The sequence below is a fragment of the Antrostomus carolinensis genome, unplaced genomic scaffold, assembly GCF_000700745.2.
Source record: "Antrostomus carolinensis isolate BGI_N321 unplaced genomic scaffold, ASM70074v2 scaffold22656, whole genome shotgun sequence".
NCBI lineage: Eukaryota > Metazoa > Chordata > Aves > Caprimulgiformes > Caprimulgidae > Antrostomus > Antrostomus carolinensis.
The window spans coordinates 3987-20950 of NW_010321552.1; the positions used below are offsets into that span (position 1 = coordinate 3987).

The following is a 16964-nucleotide window of genomic DNA, read 5'->3' on the forward strand; positions in this document are numbered from 1 at the left end:
TTGCCCTGTCTTCTTCCTGCTTGGTCATTGTACTTCTCTGGCTTATATGTATAAGTCTGACCCTCAAAGCTGTCCTCCTCCAGCCTGAGCCAAACCTGGGTCCCCATTATTCTGCTTATTTGTGAAACAGAGTCCTGTGGGAGCTGATGAGTGGAAGACTTGTTGATCTTGGGGCTTGTGTCTACAGACACTAGAGGGAGGAAGTTGGAAAGAATCTGGGCTGATGGCTGGAGCTGGGAGATTGCTGCTTGAGGGCTGTTCATGGAGGTTTTAGGGAGTTGCAGGGGGGCTACCTAAAGCTAGAGTCAGCCCAAACCTAGCCCCAGCCTATACAGCCTTTGCATTTTAGAGTGCTTGTGGTCAGAACCAATGGGCTTGATGTTAACCTTAAGGTTAGCTGAGTTGTCAGCTTGGACAGAGCCTAGCTATCGCGGGTTACAAGTGTCAGGTGAGATTTTAGTGTCTTTTGAACAGCTGAATTTCTCTCTTTTCCTCTTGGCATAGCGGAACTTATCCGTGCCCTTACTACAGGCTACAGGGGCTCCAGCTGTCCAGTCTCAAAAACTTTCAAGGGAGTGAAGAGCTGCCATGCTCTTTTTCACCTGATAACATGCCTAGAGGATGTCGTGGCCACCTGTTTAAGGTGGGTATCTCATCAGGCTGCAGGGAACGTGAGAAGTGCCACTGGCCCTGTCTCCAAGTACTGTGGCAGTGGATAAAGAAACAACAGCCTGGCAGTGCTACAGGCTTGGGGAAGAGTCGCTGGAGAGCTGCTGGGCACAGAGGGAACTGGGGATCTTGATAGCCGGCTGAACATGAGCCAGCAGTGTGCCCAGGTGTCCAAGAAGGCCAACGGCATCCTCGCCTGTACCAGGAATAGTGTGGCCAGCAGGACCAGGGAAGTGATTGTCCTCCTGTACTGGGCACTGGTGAGGCCGCACGTCGAGTGCTGTGTTCAGTTTTGGGCCCCTCACTACAGGAAGAACATCAAGGTGCTGGAGTGTGTCCAGAGAAGGGCAGTGAAGCTGGTGAAGGGCCTGGAGCACAGGTCTTATGAGGAGCAGCTGAGGGAACTGGGGTTGTTTAGCCTGGAGAAAAGGAGGCTGAGGGGAGACCTTATCGCTCTCTGCAACTACCTGAAAGGAGGGTGTAGAGAGGTGGGGGTTGGTCTGTTCAGCCAAGTAACAAGTTATAGGAGCAGAGGAAATGGCCTCAAGCTGTGCCAGGGGAAGTTTAGATTGGATATTAGGAAGAATTTCTTTACTGAAAGGGTTCTCAGGCATTGGAACAGATTGCCCCGGGCCGTGGTGGTCTCCATCCCTGCAAGTATTTAAGAGTTGTGCAGACATAGTGCTTAGGGACATGGTTTAGTCGAGGACTTGTCAGTGCGAGGTTAATTATTGGACTCGATGATCTTAAAGGTCTTTTCCAATCGAGGCAATTCTTTGATTATGTGATCTTTTAAAGAGTTTCAGTCTCCATCTCTTTGCATGCGATTATCTTTTCCTACTCAGCAGTGCCGCCTCTGAAAACTAGGTGGTTGTAGACAGGGAAAAAATTCTGAGATTATTTCCTCTCTTCAGTCTGAAATGCAAATTGATTTCTAACAAGTCCACGAAGAGTCTTCATTGTTAGCCTTTTCCCTGGTGACTTGTGAAGCTGTAGCTGTTCTGAATTTATTTTTCACACAGAACAGCATGTATTTTCCCTACTGTTGACCTCTGACTGTGCTACAAGGATGAGAAGTTTCGAAAGGAAGACTGTTTCTTGCAGTAATCAGTGTAGCAGCAAGCATTTGTTGAGCCTAGGCATTCAGGACAATAATTCAGGGGAAAGGCAGCCAAATCTGGTTTTGGATGTTCAGACTCTCCTGAGAACAATTCCCAAGACAGCCCTCGCAGTCTGTGCCTGCATTCAGAGGACAGTGCCTTGTATGAAGGAGCCAGCTGTCTTCCCTGATTCAACATAGGTGCTGTGTAGTTGCAGCCAGGGGTTCCTGAGTGTCCACAGGCTTGCTCTTTCTTTTTCTCTGAACTGTTTTGTGCCAAGAAGGCCTGGTTGCTTGCTGTGCTTCCCACTGCTCTGCTAGTGATTGTTACAACAACAAGAAGTAACCCTGCGGTGATTTCATCAAAACACTTACTCCCTGCGGTGCATTTCAGCTTCTTATTGGAATATGTTGGATTAACAGAGCCTTAGAGGAAGAATAAAGAAGTCTTTGTGTTTGTCAAGGATTTTAACTAGTGAGTAAGTGGCAGCCTCCTAGTTTGCAGAGAGAAAGAGCAATTTGATCCTATATGTTTCTGTTTGAAGCTGTGCACATCTTGTTTTCCTGAGAACTCAAGTTCTTTTTTTTTCTTTCTTTCTTTTTTAAATTGATATTTCTGTCATCTTTATCCCCAGGGAGCTTGGTTTTCCCCTGTCTTTACACCTGGTGTGGCTGCTTTGCGCCTGTGTTACACACATAAATAATGTCACCAGTACGGCATGCGAGGTAATTCTCACTGTAATAGTTACACAGGAGGTGCAGAGCAGTGGGCAGTGATTTCGGCAGTGAGTGGCACGTGTAGCTGAAGCCAGAATTAGACCTTCCATAAGAGTGGAGGACCAAAGCAGTATCCAAAACTGACAGTTACTGTTCCTGCAGTAAACACAGTTTGTCGAACACAGGAGTCAAGTGTGATTTGAGTTGAGGTGAAGCTTGTTTTAAAATACTAAATAAACACATTTGAAACTTGGAGAGAATAGTACATCAACTCTGACCTGCATATCATAGGCTGAGAAATTTTCACCTAGTTACTCCAGGTTTGTACTTGAATTATTATTGTAATATCAGTATGACTATGCAGCAGCTCGAATCGTGGTATTTGTCTCAATGTTCATGGAGAGAAAAAGAGTCCATTTATTTTTTATGCTTGCTGCTCTGGAGCTTAGGAAACCTTGGGCAGCCTGAGGAGTGACATTGGACTGTTAGCTGTATGGATGGAGTGTGAACGTTTCTAACTTAATTTACCAATGAATGTATGTTGAGCTTGCATTAGCTAAGTGTTAAATGGCAATAAAGGTATTAAGAGTTAATGGAAAATGGAGTACAGAGAGGCTATTGCTTTTGAATAGTACATTTTTGAATAATTGTGTTCCCGGTTGATTTGTTTTTATAGATCTCTTCCATGTCATTCTTTGTGCTTTTTGAAGTAAATTTTTGTGAGGAACAGATGAAATCTAATTTGCTATGTGGCTTGCATTTAACAGATATTTTATTGCTGTGGCATTTTATGTAAGTTATTAATTGCAAAGCACATTATGATGTGCAATTCTAATTCTAGCTAATTTGATTACCCTTGCAACACAGTACAACTTTACTTTAGGAAACTGTTGTTAGCGTGTAAATAACATGCGGTTGAAAGGAAAAAAAAACAACCAACCAAGCTACATGAGCACTAGTAGCTCATAGTGCCGTGCTCAGAATCACAGTGCCTTATTCCAGTGCTGTACAGGGATGGAACAGCATGTTTTCCCTCTCCAGTGCTGCTGCTGAAAGGGCTGGAAAGACTGTCCATAAAGATAACTGTATTTAGAAACATTACCAAGAGTGAGTGACTAGTCTCAGTGCCACAGTGGGTCCTTAACGTGGGTCCTGAGAGCACTGTGTGTCTGGCTAAAAACCTGCTTGTGGAATGATGGGTAAATGTGCTGAGCTGCAGAGATGTGTCTTCCTTACTCTCTTTTTCAGATGGACCACAGGTGGAAGGACAGTCTGATTATGTGGATGCCAACCTGGGACTTAACAATTTTAGTTCAGTTTTCTGGTTTAAAGCTTTTTGAGGAATCACTGTGGTTCATATTAGGCTTTCTGTGGGACTGAGCATTAGTTGCTTATCTGTTAAATAGAAATAGAAGTGCTCTTCTGCCATCCAGCAGTGTGGTGAGGGTGGTGTTTCATCCAAGAGTTGCTAAGATGCGGTAGTATGACCATAGAAGTACTGAGATGGAGAGATTACACAGTATGACAAACCCTTGTTTTCAGTGAATGCTCTCGTTCATACTTCAGTGTAAAAAATCAACCAGATTCGTACATACACGTCATCAGGACTTTTTGGCAAAATGTTTTTCTACAGAAAAATGCTCTTCTGATGGACCACAACTTTCTGCAAAAGTATTTTGGGTTCTGTGAAGCTTTCTTTGTGAAGGGACTTTTGCTCCCAGATGAAAAATTTACTCTCTTCATCTGCATGTGCAGCCCCTTGTGAGCTGGGAAAGGCCTAAGTTCAAGTCCAGGCTCTGTCTGATTCAGAGCAAGGCTGTAAATCTCTTGTCCGCTTCCCAGGTGATAGGTGCAGCAACATTTACTGGCTTTTGTGATTCATGCTCCAGTGGAGTAGTAAGAAGAATAAATCCAAGAGCACTTCCATGCTGTTCTCCAAAGCAGGATTCTTGTCTTTTGTTTTCCACTGCTGGCAATTATGTTATTAAACAATTGAAATACAGATCCTGAATCATACTGGGACATGGTGTAGAGTACCAATGGCAAAGTTTCTTTATTTGATGGTCGTTACCTTTGTTTTCACCTTTCAGGGTGTGCTGATGGTTGGTCCTCCTGGCACTGGCAAAACGATGCTAGCGAAAGCTGTTGCTACAGAGTGTGGAACAACATTCTTCAATGTGTCTTCCTCTACTCTGACCTCTAAGTACAGGGGCGAGTCTGAGAAGCTGGTCCGCCTGTTGTTTGAAATGGTATGTCCTCAGTGCTGTGGTCTGGGCATCGCTAAGGTGAGAAGGGACATCTCCCTTGGTTTCCCGTGCCCCCAGTAGCATGTTGGAAGGATGAAGTTCTCACTGTACTGACACCCCCTCAACCAGCTAGAAAAGCACAATTTCTGTGTTTCTGTCCTTTTCTGACACATCATTGAGGATTAAGAAGGAACTGGTTCATCACACATGTTTAAGGTAGAATTTTCCAGACTAGACATAGAGTCACGACCTTGACAGAAATTCAGTTCTTACTTGGTTATGGGATAAGCACATAGGAAGTAGTTTTAAAATTGGAAGGGATTGGGAACTGTTATTGTAGAAGCAATGCATGTTTTAGTCCTGTTTCTGTTCTGAATGGTGGACAGGAGCCTCTCAGTGAAGTTTGGGTGCAGTCCATCATGTGGTATATGAAGGACATGCCCATGCAGATCTATGCTGAAGGGTCATTCACCTCCCTGGGATCCTCACTGCACTTCTGCCAAACTCTGGATTAAAACCTGTCTCTGTTGAAACAGGCTGAGCTTCCTTCTGTCCCCTGGGCTTTCCCCTTGCGGCAGAAAAACCTGGACATGAAAAACTGCCTGCATTGTGATTGTGTTCCTTTTTGCCCTTTGCAAGACCAGCTGCTGAGGAAAACCAACCAACACTGAAAGAGCCTGACTTGAGGAGTACAATTTAAATTTAACCATGTGCCAAACAGTTTGAAATCAAGATCTTGAATTATTTTCTTGTGACAGGCAGGGAAGATATGTATGTAGTATGTCTAGCGGGACTGGGTTGTGGTCTGATGAGGGCCTGTGCTTGCTGCTGCAGCCTTAATAGTGATGTTTTCATTTGAATAAAGGCGAGGTTTTATGCTCCAACAACCATCTTCATTGATGAGATCGATTCCATCTGCAGCCGCAGAGGCACGTCTGATGAACACGAGGCGAGTCGCAGAGTCAAGTCAGAGCTGCTTGTGCAAATGGACGGTAACAAGTGTTTAGCTCTGAGTTTGGGGCTGGGGTGCTGTTTCTTTACAAGTGGGAATGTAAGAACTTGAGCAGTCTGGAAAACCTGGCATTATGGATGAGGGAAAAATAAGGCAGAATTTGAGACCAGTGTGTTTTTGGAGTGTTCAAAGGCAGATGACTGAAGAGAGTGTTCTGCCTAACTTTTTCTAAAATGGCCATTTTGATGGTAAATTGAAAACTCAAGAGACACAGACTCTAGGAGAAGCAGATAATGGAGATTTGTGCTTTTTAATACAGATCTTTAATTTTGATGCAGTTTCTCCCTTTGCTAGAGTCTCCAGCTGAGGGACCCCATTGGGAGATCTGATTTTGCTGCATGCTGTGGTGGCAGCTAATGTTATCCTTTTAGTCAGACTTAGTGCCTGTTCTGTGCAGATGCATGTAACAAGGATGACTGACTGAGGAATACTGTATGAGTAGTGGTTTGATAACCACTTCTGTATTATAGTTGTTTCACTACTGTTTATAATGTCCTCAAATCCCCAGGCTAGTTGTGGTAGACTCAGGGTAGGCAACTTTTTGCCCCAAAGTGATAGTTTCTTTGCAGTCCTCATTTGGGAGGCCAAGGAGTGATTCCTATTTCTTCTCTGGCCAGGTTTGACACAGAGTGCACTTTCAGTGGCACTGGTAGGGCTACACTCACACAGGACTGTGTTATTGCCACTGTCAAAGAAAGCCCTCCCCTGACTCAGCAAAAAAATGAACTGTACCCCTCTTTGTGACAGTGCTGGTCTTGTCCCACCTGTGATATGTGAAATTTGGAAAGCAGCACTAGGACTTCATAGAGCTGTTGCTTAACTTTGTCCAGGCTTTTGCAGTGTTTGTCTGTGCAGTGTTTCTTAGCAAGCATCTCAGTTAATAAGAGCTGTTGAGTGAAATTTCTCCAAACTGTTGTGCTTGCAGGGGTAGGTGGTGCTCTGGAAAATGATGACCCTTCCAAGATGGTTATGGTATTAGCAGCTACAAATTTTCCCTGGGATATCGATGAAGCTCTTCGACGGAGACTGGAGAAGAGGATTTATATACCTTTGCCCACAGGTATGTTTGCTACAAACATTTTCTTTTAAAACAGCATTTGCAAGACAAGCTTAGGACTACTGCAAGACTGTTTGGTTTGGGAGGAACCTTGATGTTTTTGTGATAAGCAGTGAAATTCAGGGGTTAATCATTTGGCTGGATTGCTTTATTTTTAAAGAGAGTGAAAGAAAGAAAAAAAAAAAATACTACTTGCTTAGGGGCTTAAAAACACAGAGCTGTGGCATTTCATTGCAAGCCCATTGATGGGCTCTTACATTTTGAAAGAGAGTTAGTTTTAATGAGCCTGGAATTATTTCAAATGTTTAATAGTCAGTCCTTGAGTGATCATCAAAGGCAGCCTTTGGACATGTTCAAAAATATTGCAAATTCACTCCGTGCCCTTGCAGACAAATGCAAAGAAGTGGATCCATGAATTTTCACTTACAGGCTTAGTTCATTGTAAATCACTGCTTGCTTGCCTTTGTGACTGTGCTTTGAGTCACTCAGAATGCAGCAGGCTGATTTGCTTTCCTGCCCCTAAGACATCTCAGCTTGTATTGTCTTTCCTAGCTGTTGCTCACCTGTCCTATTATTTTTGAGATTTCTTATCACTTGAAGTTTGCATAGCTTCATTTCTTCTTGGTACAGTGGATGCTTCATCTCCCTGCATGAGCTCTCAAGATAACATGATGTGTGTTCATGGAGGCAGCAGTTGTGATTGAGTTTAGCAGATAAAAGGACACTTAGTAGTTCTACAGCTTGTCTTTGTGGCTTACAGGCGATGACAGCTCCTAACAGGATGCCTGTCTTTATGACCAATTAGTTTTAAATCCTATCAGCTCTTGCTCTTGTTTCTAATTAAACCAGATTGTTTTTTGACACGGTGTATTACACCCTGGACAACATATGAAATGTGCTCCAGTTTTATTTCCAGTCTTAATGTTCTGTTGCATCTATTCTGTAAGCAAGAATGTTGAGCTGTTCTGGGCAAGGCTAAGTGATGTATTTGTAACTGTGCTGTGTGGTTTGATGTGGTCAGGCATTTTAATTGAAAAAGTGATGTGATATGTCATATATACACCTGTATATTGTGGAATTTGATTCAAGGATGTATTCTACCATGTTTCATTTTCAAAATACCGCCAGAACTTGCTTAGCCCCATAGCAAAGATTAGAAGAATGTTCTCTGATACAGGACATTGCAGGTATGCTGTGTGATATTGTATGATGATCTTTCAAGGTCCCTTCCAATCCCTAACATTCTGTGATTCTGTGTATGTACATTGTGCTCTCTAAAGGACAAATCCCCATTTTATAGCTATTGACAGTTGTGTGTGATCGATAACTCTGTATTCTTGACAGTTCTGCAAAGCACACAAAACCAGCAGCTTTAGACAAGCTTTCTAATTTCTTTTTTATTTCCCTTCCCCCCTTTTTTTAATTAGGGACATCAATAAATAAAACATAAGTGTGGACATGTCTTAAGACTTCTAGCCTTCCCTACTGCTATTTCTTCTGTTGTGGTTGTCCTCTTTTCTAGATCATAAAAATTGGTCACTGTGGAAATAAAGATATTGAGCTGGTATGTTTTTCTGTACAGTATAAGCCAGGAAAGCATTAATCCTCTTCTTTACTACCCTTGTGCAGAGTAACACTGAGGCCTAAGCTATCAAATGTGAATTCCCTCTTGTAAGTCTGGTCTGCTTGACATATGTACCCAAATACACATAGGCACATGCCCTCTACAAGGAAAATGGTAAATTAGCTGCATAAGTGCTCATTTGCGCAGCTGGTTATCACTGTGCACACACTGCATCCAGGTCTGAAAGTGGGATACCGGGACAGGCTGAGAGAGTTGGGGCTGTTCAGCCTGGAGAAGAGAAGGCTCCGGGGAGATCTTATAGTGGCCTCCCAGTACCTGAAGGGGCCTACAAGAAAGCTGGGGAGGGACTTTTCATAAGGGCAACTAATGACAAGACAAGGGGAAATGGGTTTAAGCTGAAAGAGGGCAGGTTTAGATTAGATATTAGGAAGAAGTTTTTCACTGTGAGGGTGGTCAGACACTGGAACAGGTTGCCCAAGGAAGTTGTGGATGCCCCCTCCCTGGAAGTGTTCAAGGCCAGGCTGGATGAGGCTTTGAGCAACCTGGTCTAGTGGAAGGTGTCCCTGCTGATGGCAGGGGGGTTGGAACTGGATGATCTTTAAGGTCTCTTCCAATCCAAACCATTCTATGATTCTATGACATTTGTATTTTAAATATATTAATATGTTTACTGTATTAACGTATCTGTTTTCTATCAGGCTTCCTCAGCTCTCTTGGGTCCCTACTGAATAAAGTGCTTAAACATGCTTGAAGTTCAGCCTATTGTTCAGGGGTTTGTGCTGTCTGAAGCTCTGTTAGTAGGATTCTCATTGTGGTTCTAATGAAACTTTGTGAATAATACGCAATCAAACACTTGAACAGCAAGTGAATCGAAAGGGATGTGAGAAGAAGCAGACATTTGTAGGATTGTGCTTTTGTGCCCTTGGGTCCTATGTGACCAAATGCTTTGTCACCTGAGACATAACAGACATTCTTAATAACGTATGACTTTGGAAAATGTCTCAAGAGTATGCTGTTTTAATGTACTACTTTTAACCATATACTTTACTGTACTTGATTGCACACTTTACTGTGCTTTGTTCTGTCTCTTTTCTTATATTAAACCCTTTTTGTTTGTACTTTTCACTGAAAAATCTAAATTGTATTTATTTCTTTTTTAATATTACTCTTGCAAGTCTTCAAACAAGTATTTTTACGTTGTAGCAAAAGGCAGAGCAGAACTACTGAAGATTAATCTTCGGGAAGTAGAACTGGATCCTGATATCAGCCTTGAAGAAATTGCTGAGAAGATTGAAGGCTATTCTGGTGCTGACATCACTAATGTTTGCAGGTATCTCATCCCCTTTAATTTGCAAATAAAACTGCATAGAAAGGCATCATTTACATTGTGTGATAAGAGGCAATACCCACTACAGCTGAAGCCATGCTAACCGTGACCGTGTGTTACTGTCATGTGGAGCAGTCTAAAGACCATGGGGTCTTTGTGTGAGTTGTGGTTAAATTTTCTTTGCTCTGAAGAGAAAAAAATTCTCAGAGCAAATCTTGTGTTATCATTGTCTGCATTCACTGAGTATTTGTTAATGTAGTGTGAAACAGGTTTGGATTTATTTTTTTTTTTAAATCCCACAAGTTTAAGAGCTGGAATTTTGTGATGCAAAGGAACCTTTCACAGAATAACTGTCTTTGGGGCTTCTATATGCTGTATGTTTGGACAGCCCCCAGTGCAGCGTGGTCTTGCTTTCTGCCTGAATCTTCTAGGTGCAAGGGCGATACAGGTAGTTTATAACACTAGTATTGGATTTATTTCCATGCTGTTCCCACAGTTTGTTTCATTTTTTGACAAATGAGGCTTTTCTGATAGAGGATGGGTATTTGGAATAACTTACCAGTAGGAAGTCAGTGTCCCTTACAACATTAGAATCCCTGCCAAGAGAAACTGATCCTTTAAGAACATGGCTTGGGATTTTTTTTCATCCCCTGCTGCTTTGGTGAAATTGTGAAATGACTCCATGGTTTTGAAAACTTTGTGTGTGTCACATAGTGCAGTAGTTAAATTACCTCTTCTCCCTGAGGCCTGTGTTACTCCTTGCTGGGAAAAACCTGGGGAAAGAGAAAATGTAATTTCAGACTGCGTGTGGGCTGTGGTGTGAGAAATGAGCAGTGGTGAACATGCCGGTGGGCCACACTGCCAGCACCCGAGCTGGGGAGGAGGCATGGAGCAGGTAGAACATGAGGAGCCACAGGCACCAAAGGCCTCAGTTATTTTACAGGTTCAGGTGCTGTGTCAGAGCAGGCAGCAGAGCTGGGCTGCACTCCCAACACTTGCTAACTGTCCTTTTGGGCTTCATGGTGGGGAGAAGGTTGAAATCTAAAGGGATAGGTGTGCAAAATCCAGACTGCTTTAAAAAAAACCCAACAAAACCAACACATCTTTTGAGTGCAGTTTGTCTCCCACCCTGCCCTTTCCTGCACTGAAGTTGTAAAATTTCAACTCTGTACCATTGTAAAAGGTTTTCAGTTTTATAGTTTTAATTATCTCTGCACATTTACCATATGCTTAAATAGGTTTTGGTGTCAGTGCATTCTTTATGCCAAATTAATGCAGTGATCTGGGAACATGGAAGCTAAGGAAGATGTGAACCGCATGTTCTATGGTAAATAAATGCTCTCTTAAGTGCTCCTGCCAGTGGTTTCTAGCAAGAAAATACAATCAGAATTCATGAGCTTACAGCACATGCTGCTAGCAATTAGCTCCCATGCATTGTCCTCTGTTTCCAGGGATGCCTCTTTAATGGCAATGAGACGACGTATTAATGGCTTAACTCCAGAAGAGATTCGTGCACTTTCTAAAGAGGAGCTTCAGATGCCTGTTACCAAGGGGGACTTTGAGCTAGCTCTGAAGAAAATCTCCAAATCTGTTTCTGCTGCAGACCTGGAGAAGTATGAAAAATGGATGGTGGAGTTTGGATCTGCTTAATCTCAGTGACAGCTCTCCTTTGCTAGAGTTTTATGGCTTTTGTTGTTTTCACTTGCAAAAATGAGTTAGAAATATTTTTAAAGGTTTAATAAAAGGTCTGCCTGTGCCCCCATCCCACCCCCTTCTGGTGACAAGATCTTTTAAACTCCACTTGCCTTTAAAGGGAATGAACACAATAATGAGCTGATATTGTAAAAGATATTTTATCTCTGAAATAGTAAAGTAAGAAAAACAGGAAGGGAAAAATTATACCTGTGAGGATACTATTTTTATTTTTTCCAATGAAGAGCAGTGTTACTTAACCTCCTCTTGGTCATCTTCCATGGCTGGAATCAATAAATCAGCTGGGGGATGTGACTTCAGAAGGGCTAACAAGGGCTCGCTCTACCCCCTGCTCTTAAGTGCTGACTCTGCCTTCGTGGAATGTGGCATTGAAGTTACTGTTCTCTCTCTGCTCGGATATTCAGAGCAAAGCCTGTGGATTAATTGGCATTGCACAGAGGAAACGAGGGTCAGTTTTCCATCAAGATATAGGCTCGACTGTCCTCTCATATACACCCATTTGGAATTGATGTCACTTCACACTGGATTGATGTTACCTGTGATGACTTCTGGTGGAAGTGAGAGGAAAAGAGTCTTGATTGCTCTCAGTCCAGTTTATGCTTGATCTCTGAACATAGTTTGTACCATTTTGACCAGTAGACACTTTGAAGTTTGACCAGTAGGCACTTTGACTTAAGTCACATCTTGCACTTTTATGCTTATGTATCATCCTATACTTTATCTGTGCTGTCTAAATATTATTATTATTATTATTATTATTATTTAAGTACCAGCAGTTTAATACAGAAAGACACCAATATCAAGGTTGTCCCTAAAATACAAGGCTGTCCTTAAAACACGTGGCTGTGGACTTCCACTTCTAATTAGACATGAACTCTTTCCTGGCTTTACTAGGCAATGGAATTTGCACCTGTTTATGTGGTAGAACTGTGCATGTTTATTTTTTTTCATGAACATTTCTTTAAAATGTATAAATGTTATTGATTTAGGGGAAAGTAATTATACAATCTCATTTATATTCTTCTCTCTTCCCTTCCCAGGTATAAGGGCAGGGTTATAAACTCTAGCATGAGACATCCTCTGTCTAGACTGTGACTGTCATGCCCATGAGCTTTTCACAGACTCGGGCTGCAGGTGTGACATATGAAGATTTCCTGTGGTAGGAATAAGAAGGAGAAGGAGAGGTTAAAGTTACAGAGGAATGTGAAAGCTCTCAAATTTTTGGTGATTTTGTGAGCTACGTCTGAAGTATCTCGGTGGATGTGAGTTGCTGTGCAGCTCAGTAGGTATTTTGCCCTTTTGCTCTCTGCTGAGAATCCTAGTGACATAGCCAGATGTGGCAAACTGGAGTAAGAAACAGGTAGCACCTACTCTTGAATGGGAATATATTCTTATTTGCTCATTTTTGCTACTTCTTGGAAGTTCCCAGTAATATCAGTAATTCAGCACACTGGTTTCATGGGCTGTGACTTATGAACCACTAAGACAAATGCTGCTCAAGCATGGCTGCTGTTCAATAGCAAGGACTGTCATATGTGCATGACAGCTCTGCAGCATCTGTCTGATTATGTGAGCAACTTTTAAAGCTCTTTTACCACTGCTATTTTGTCTGTCAGTATTGCTTTTTCTTTCTTTGTATGTGAAGACCACATCTGGGATGGGATTGATCCTGTCATTTTAAAGGGTTGTCCCAGTTTGCATGAAGGAACACCATGGAGATTCTGCCAGTCATGCATTTGACATGAAACTCAGTCAGGGCTTTGGAGGCATGTTTCCCTGTGGCACTCCAGAAGAACACCTTCCAGGGCTCCCAGACTGGTTGAAATACAGCTGCTGTTGATACCTTTCGAAGGACAGAGCATTTCTGCTCGCTAGTGTTGGGTCCTGTTACACTCCTGGACAGGGAGGTTAGTGCAGGAAGAACATCAGCTTTTACCTTCTGTACCTGCAGGGAGAATAAAAGCTCCTGTTGCTTCTTTCCTGTCCAGTTTGCACTAATTGCACAGTAGAGCCCTTGGGATTCACTATACCTGTGACTGTCAGACTGAAAGGAACAGTCCTCTCAGCACTGGAAGATGAGCAAGTAGAAGCTGTGCTGACTTTTCATAAATTTTGGATAAATTCCTACCAGGGCTAGTCTGTTCCTCCCAGGGAATAACTAGACTTTATAGAGAGAAAGCTTTGAAAACATTGCTACAGTCTGTCGTTTCTTCCTTATGAAAGCTGTAGGCTGCAGCCATTACTCTGTTGTTTGTTTTACTGCAGTAGAAATTAGTCAAGCTTTGTGAATCTTTTGTGGCCAGGGCCAGATTTGCACTTCAGAGACTCTCACTAGAGAGACCATTGCTGCTCAAGGAGCTTAGTCTACACAAGCAAGATCTAGAAGAGACTAGACATGAATGCCAATAACTTACTTACCCTGTTCAGCTGCCCAAGAGCAGTGCTGCGATTCAGTGGTTGCTGCTTAGAAAGGTCCTAAGTTTTCTCAGTTTCATATTGCAAACAGCAGTGTCCCTCCTGCTGATGAAAGCACGGTGTTTAGCAAAAATGTCATTCCTTAGCTCTTTGATGAACCTTCAGCCATAAGGCATTAAACTTCCCTCTTGGATGTTAAGCAGAATTCACTGTACTGGGCCATTCCCTCTAGTAGGAATGATTCTTGTGCTGTGGGCTTTTTCTCTACAGGTCATGATTTCTACCCCAAATACATTTTTCCTGTACAGGTCCATTCATCCTTTACTGCTGCAGAACAGAAAAGTGAAAGTTCCCAGGCTGTAGATATTTATATGTACGGTGGTTGTGCCCAAACATTACACCCGTGACTTGGGCTCTGCTAGCTCAGGCACCCCACAAGACAGAGACCATCCCTTCCCTGGTGAGAATTCTCCGGATCGGGATCTGTCCCTGCATGCTGACCCTTACATCTTTAGCAAGTCACTCTGGTGCTCTCACCTAGGTGGGCTTGGAGATTGGGTCATTAACTCAAGGGGGGAGCCAGCAGCAGAGCGCAGCAAGGAGGAACCTGGGAAGGAAGGCTGGGCCAACAGTGGCAGCAACTCAGGGCCCTAAGGGTGAGCTTATGGCTCAGCTCAGTCCCATTGGTGTCCCACTGGGGGAGACCCTTGTGTAGGGACGTTGGATTCCTCGGAGAGCAATGAGAGGAGTGAGGAGAGCGTATCCCAGCCCGCTGTGAGAGGCTTTGCTCAGTCTGTGTCTGTATGGAGGTACGTGCACACATGTGTCTGTGTGGATATATACGCACACAATGTGTGGTGCCTCAGTAGTTTGTACCTAAATTACATAAAATACATGTTTTAAAGCTGTGTTTATGTTGTCTCTTTCTAAACATCTGTGAAGGCCCTCGTGGGTGGCACTGTTAATTTTTGTACAATAAGCAATCTGGTTGTATGAAGTAATAAACCTGTGTGTAGAGTCTGTTTGTCTCGCTTGGGTCGGGCTGCGAGTGCTTTGCTGGTAGCTGTTTCCAAAGGCTGCCAGACAATGCAGATCGTTTCAGCACGTCACGGTGGTGTTGGACTCACCAGAGTCCTGGACGAAGAGCAGTTAAAGCAGAGTCTGTTTTTTCTGGATAACACTGTCAGCAGTGCATTAAATTGGCCTTTTGTTGCCACAAGCTATAAAATGGAGAATGCTCCTATGCTCAGCACATGGAAGGAGGGTGGGGGAGAGGAGAGCAGAGGCCCCAGCAGATGTTCAGTGTTAGCACCTGATTCAGACCTCACAGAGCCGGGCAGGCTTTTTTATTATGTGCCCCTGGGCTGGAATTATAATCAGGCTCCAGAGAAGCTGTATTATCAGCTGCCTGCTAACCAGAAGACTTTCAAGAGCAAAACTTCTGTTAGGAAAGAGCTTTCAAACTTGGAAAGAGACCCCAAGTCTCTTGGGACTGAGTTAATTATTTGAATCTTCTCACTAACTTCCTTATGAAACAATGTGTAGTTTCTAGTGTTTCATAATGCCTCAAACATGAAAGAGCGAGCACGGGAAATTGCTGATCAAGGGATTTCAGGAGAGGTCAAATCTTTGCATAGAAAGTTCAGCTCACCCCAGTTTAAAAGAGACTGTGAAATAGCAAAGGTGCACTGGCTTGTTCTGATCATGGTAAAGATGAAAGAGCTCATGTGCTGTAAAGAAGTCCTCCATCAAGCGAGCAAAGACTTCACTGTACAATCCAGGCACGAGGAGGTGGAAGCAGCAGAGGAAATAGTGAGAAAGTTTTAGTCTGGTTTTGGAATAAGCCACATGGAATCAGATTGTGTGTTGAGATTTTTTTCAGCTCTGTGGTGACAGACAAGTACGTGATGCGCGTGGAGGTGACGCTGAGCTGCCGGGGAGCAAGCAGGGAGCCTGGGCATGCCAGAGCAACATGCTGGGGTACAGCAGGTGCCGGCACCGCGGCGGCAGCCCAGGCCTGCTCCGTGTGAGCTGCCCGCCGAACAACACTGGTGCTGCAGGCTGCAGCCAAGCTGGGCAGGAGTAGTGTTGGTAGCCCTCCAGTAGAGTAAAGCAGACTGCATAAAGCCACCCATGTTGGTGACAGCAAAGGCAGAAGGATGCTTCAGTTGAGAGGATGCAGCACAGTCTGTTTCCCTGCTCACGTTAAGTGTTTCATGGGAGCGCTGTGCAAAAGCTTGGCTGTAGCTGTGGCTGGCGGAGCCGTAGTCACCCGTGTTTCCGAGCCCGACTTCCACACAATCCTTATCAAACAGCTGCAGCAGCTCGTGATGTTCCCACCTCCCACAGCACAGGGCCATTGGGCCCCTGCTTTCTAAGCCAGCCTGGTTTTATATGCTGGCTGTGACCTGTTCTTATCACCCACTTACTGCATATACAGTTGTTCGGTACCTATAAAGAGGAGCTCGGTTTGTGTCTTTTGATCAGCTCAAGTGCTGTGCTCCTACACATCTGCACCTGGGTGTCTTGGAAAGGCCCAGACAATTGTCTTCTTCTTTAGAAGGCCCCAACTAGCATTAAAGCATATGAATCACAGAATGTTAGGGATTGGAAGGGACCTCGAAAGATCATCTAGTCCAACCGCCTTGCCAGAGCAGGAACACCTACAGGAGGTCACACAGGAAAGTGTCCAGGCAGGTTTTGAATGTCTCCAGAGATGGAGACTCCACATCCTCTCTGGGCAGCCTGTTCCAGTGGCCTGTCACTCTCACAGTGAAAAAGTTTTTCCTTATGTTTACATGGAACCTCCATGTAAATGAGGTTCAACTTCCATGAACATGTGCTCCAGCTTGCACCCAGTGCCCCTTGTTCTACCGTTGGACATCACTGAGAAGAGCCTGGCTCCATCCTCCTGACATTTACCATTTCCATATTTATAAACATTAATGAGGTCATATGGGATGAGATGTCTGGGCTAGCCTGGTTGCCCAAAGCAAGAGCATTTACCTCAACAGCCAAAGAAGTGCCACAGGGAAAGTTTGGGCTTTGTTGTGAAGAGGCAAAGTGTGAGGATGTTCCCATTCCTACTGCATAGGCAGAGATGGAGTTGTGTCATGTCCAAGCT

The 16964-nt window shown here is 43.7% G+C and overlaps 1 protein-coding gene across 1 annotated transcript in view; it reads left to right on the plus strand.

Moving 5' to 3' along the window:
• LOC104526516 (katanin p60 ATPase-containing subunit A-like 1) overlaps positions 1–11559 on the plus strand; it is a 13738-nt gene extending 2179 nt beyond the window's left edge. The window contains exons 3-7 of the mRNA XM_010169978.2: positions 4576–4734; positions 5597–5723; positions 6669–6803; positions 9589–9715; positions 11164–11559. Of these exons, the coding sequence (XP_010168280.2) occupies positions 4576–4734; positions 5597–5723; positions 6669–6803; positions 9589–9715; positions 11164–11362 (747 nt within the window). The 3' untranslated portion in view covers positions 11363–11559. The remainder of the gene's footprint in view (positions 1–4575; positions 4735–5596; positions 5724–6668; positions 6804–9588; positions 9716–11163) is intronic.
• Positions 11560–16964: the final 5405 nt, after the last annotated feature.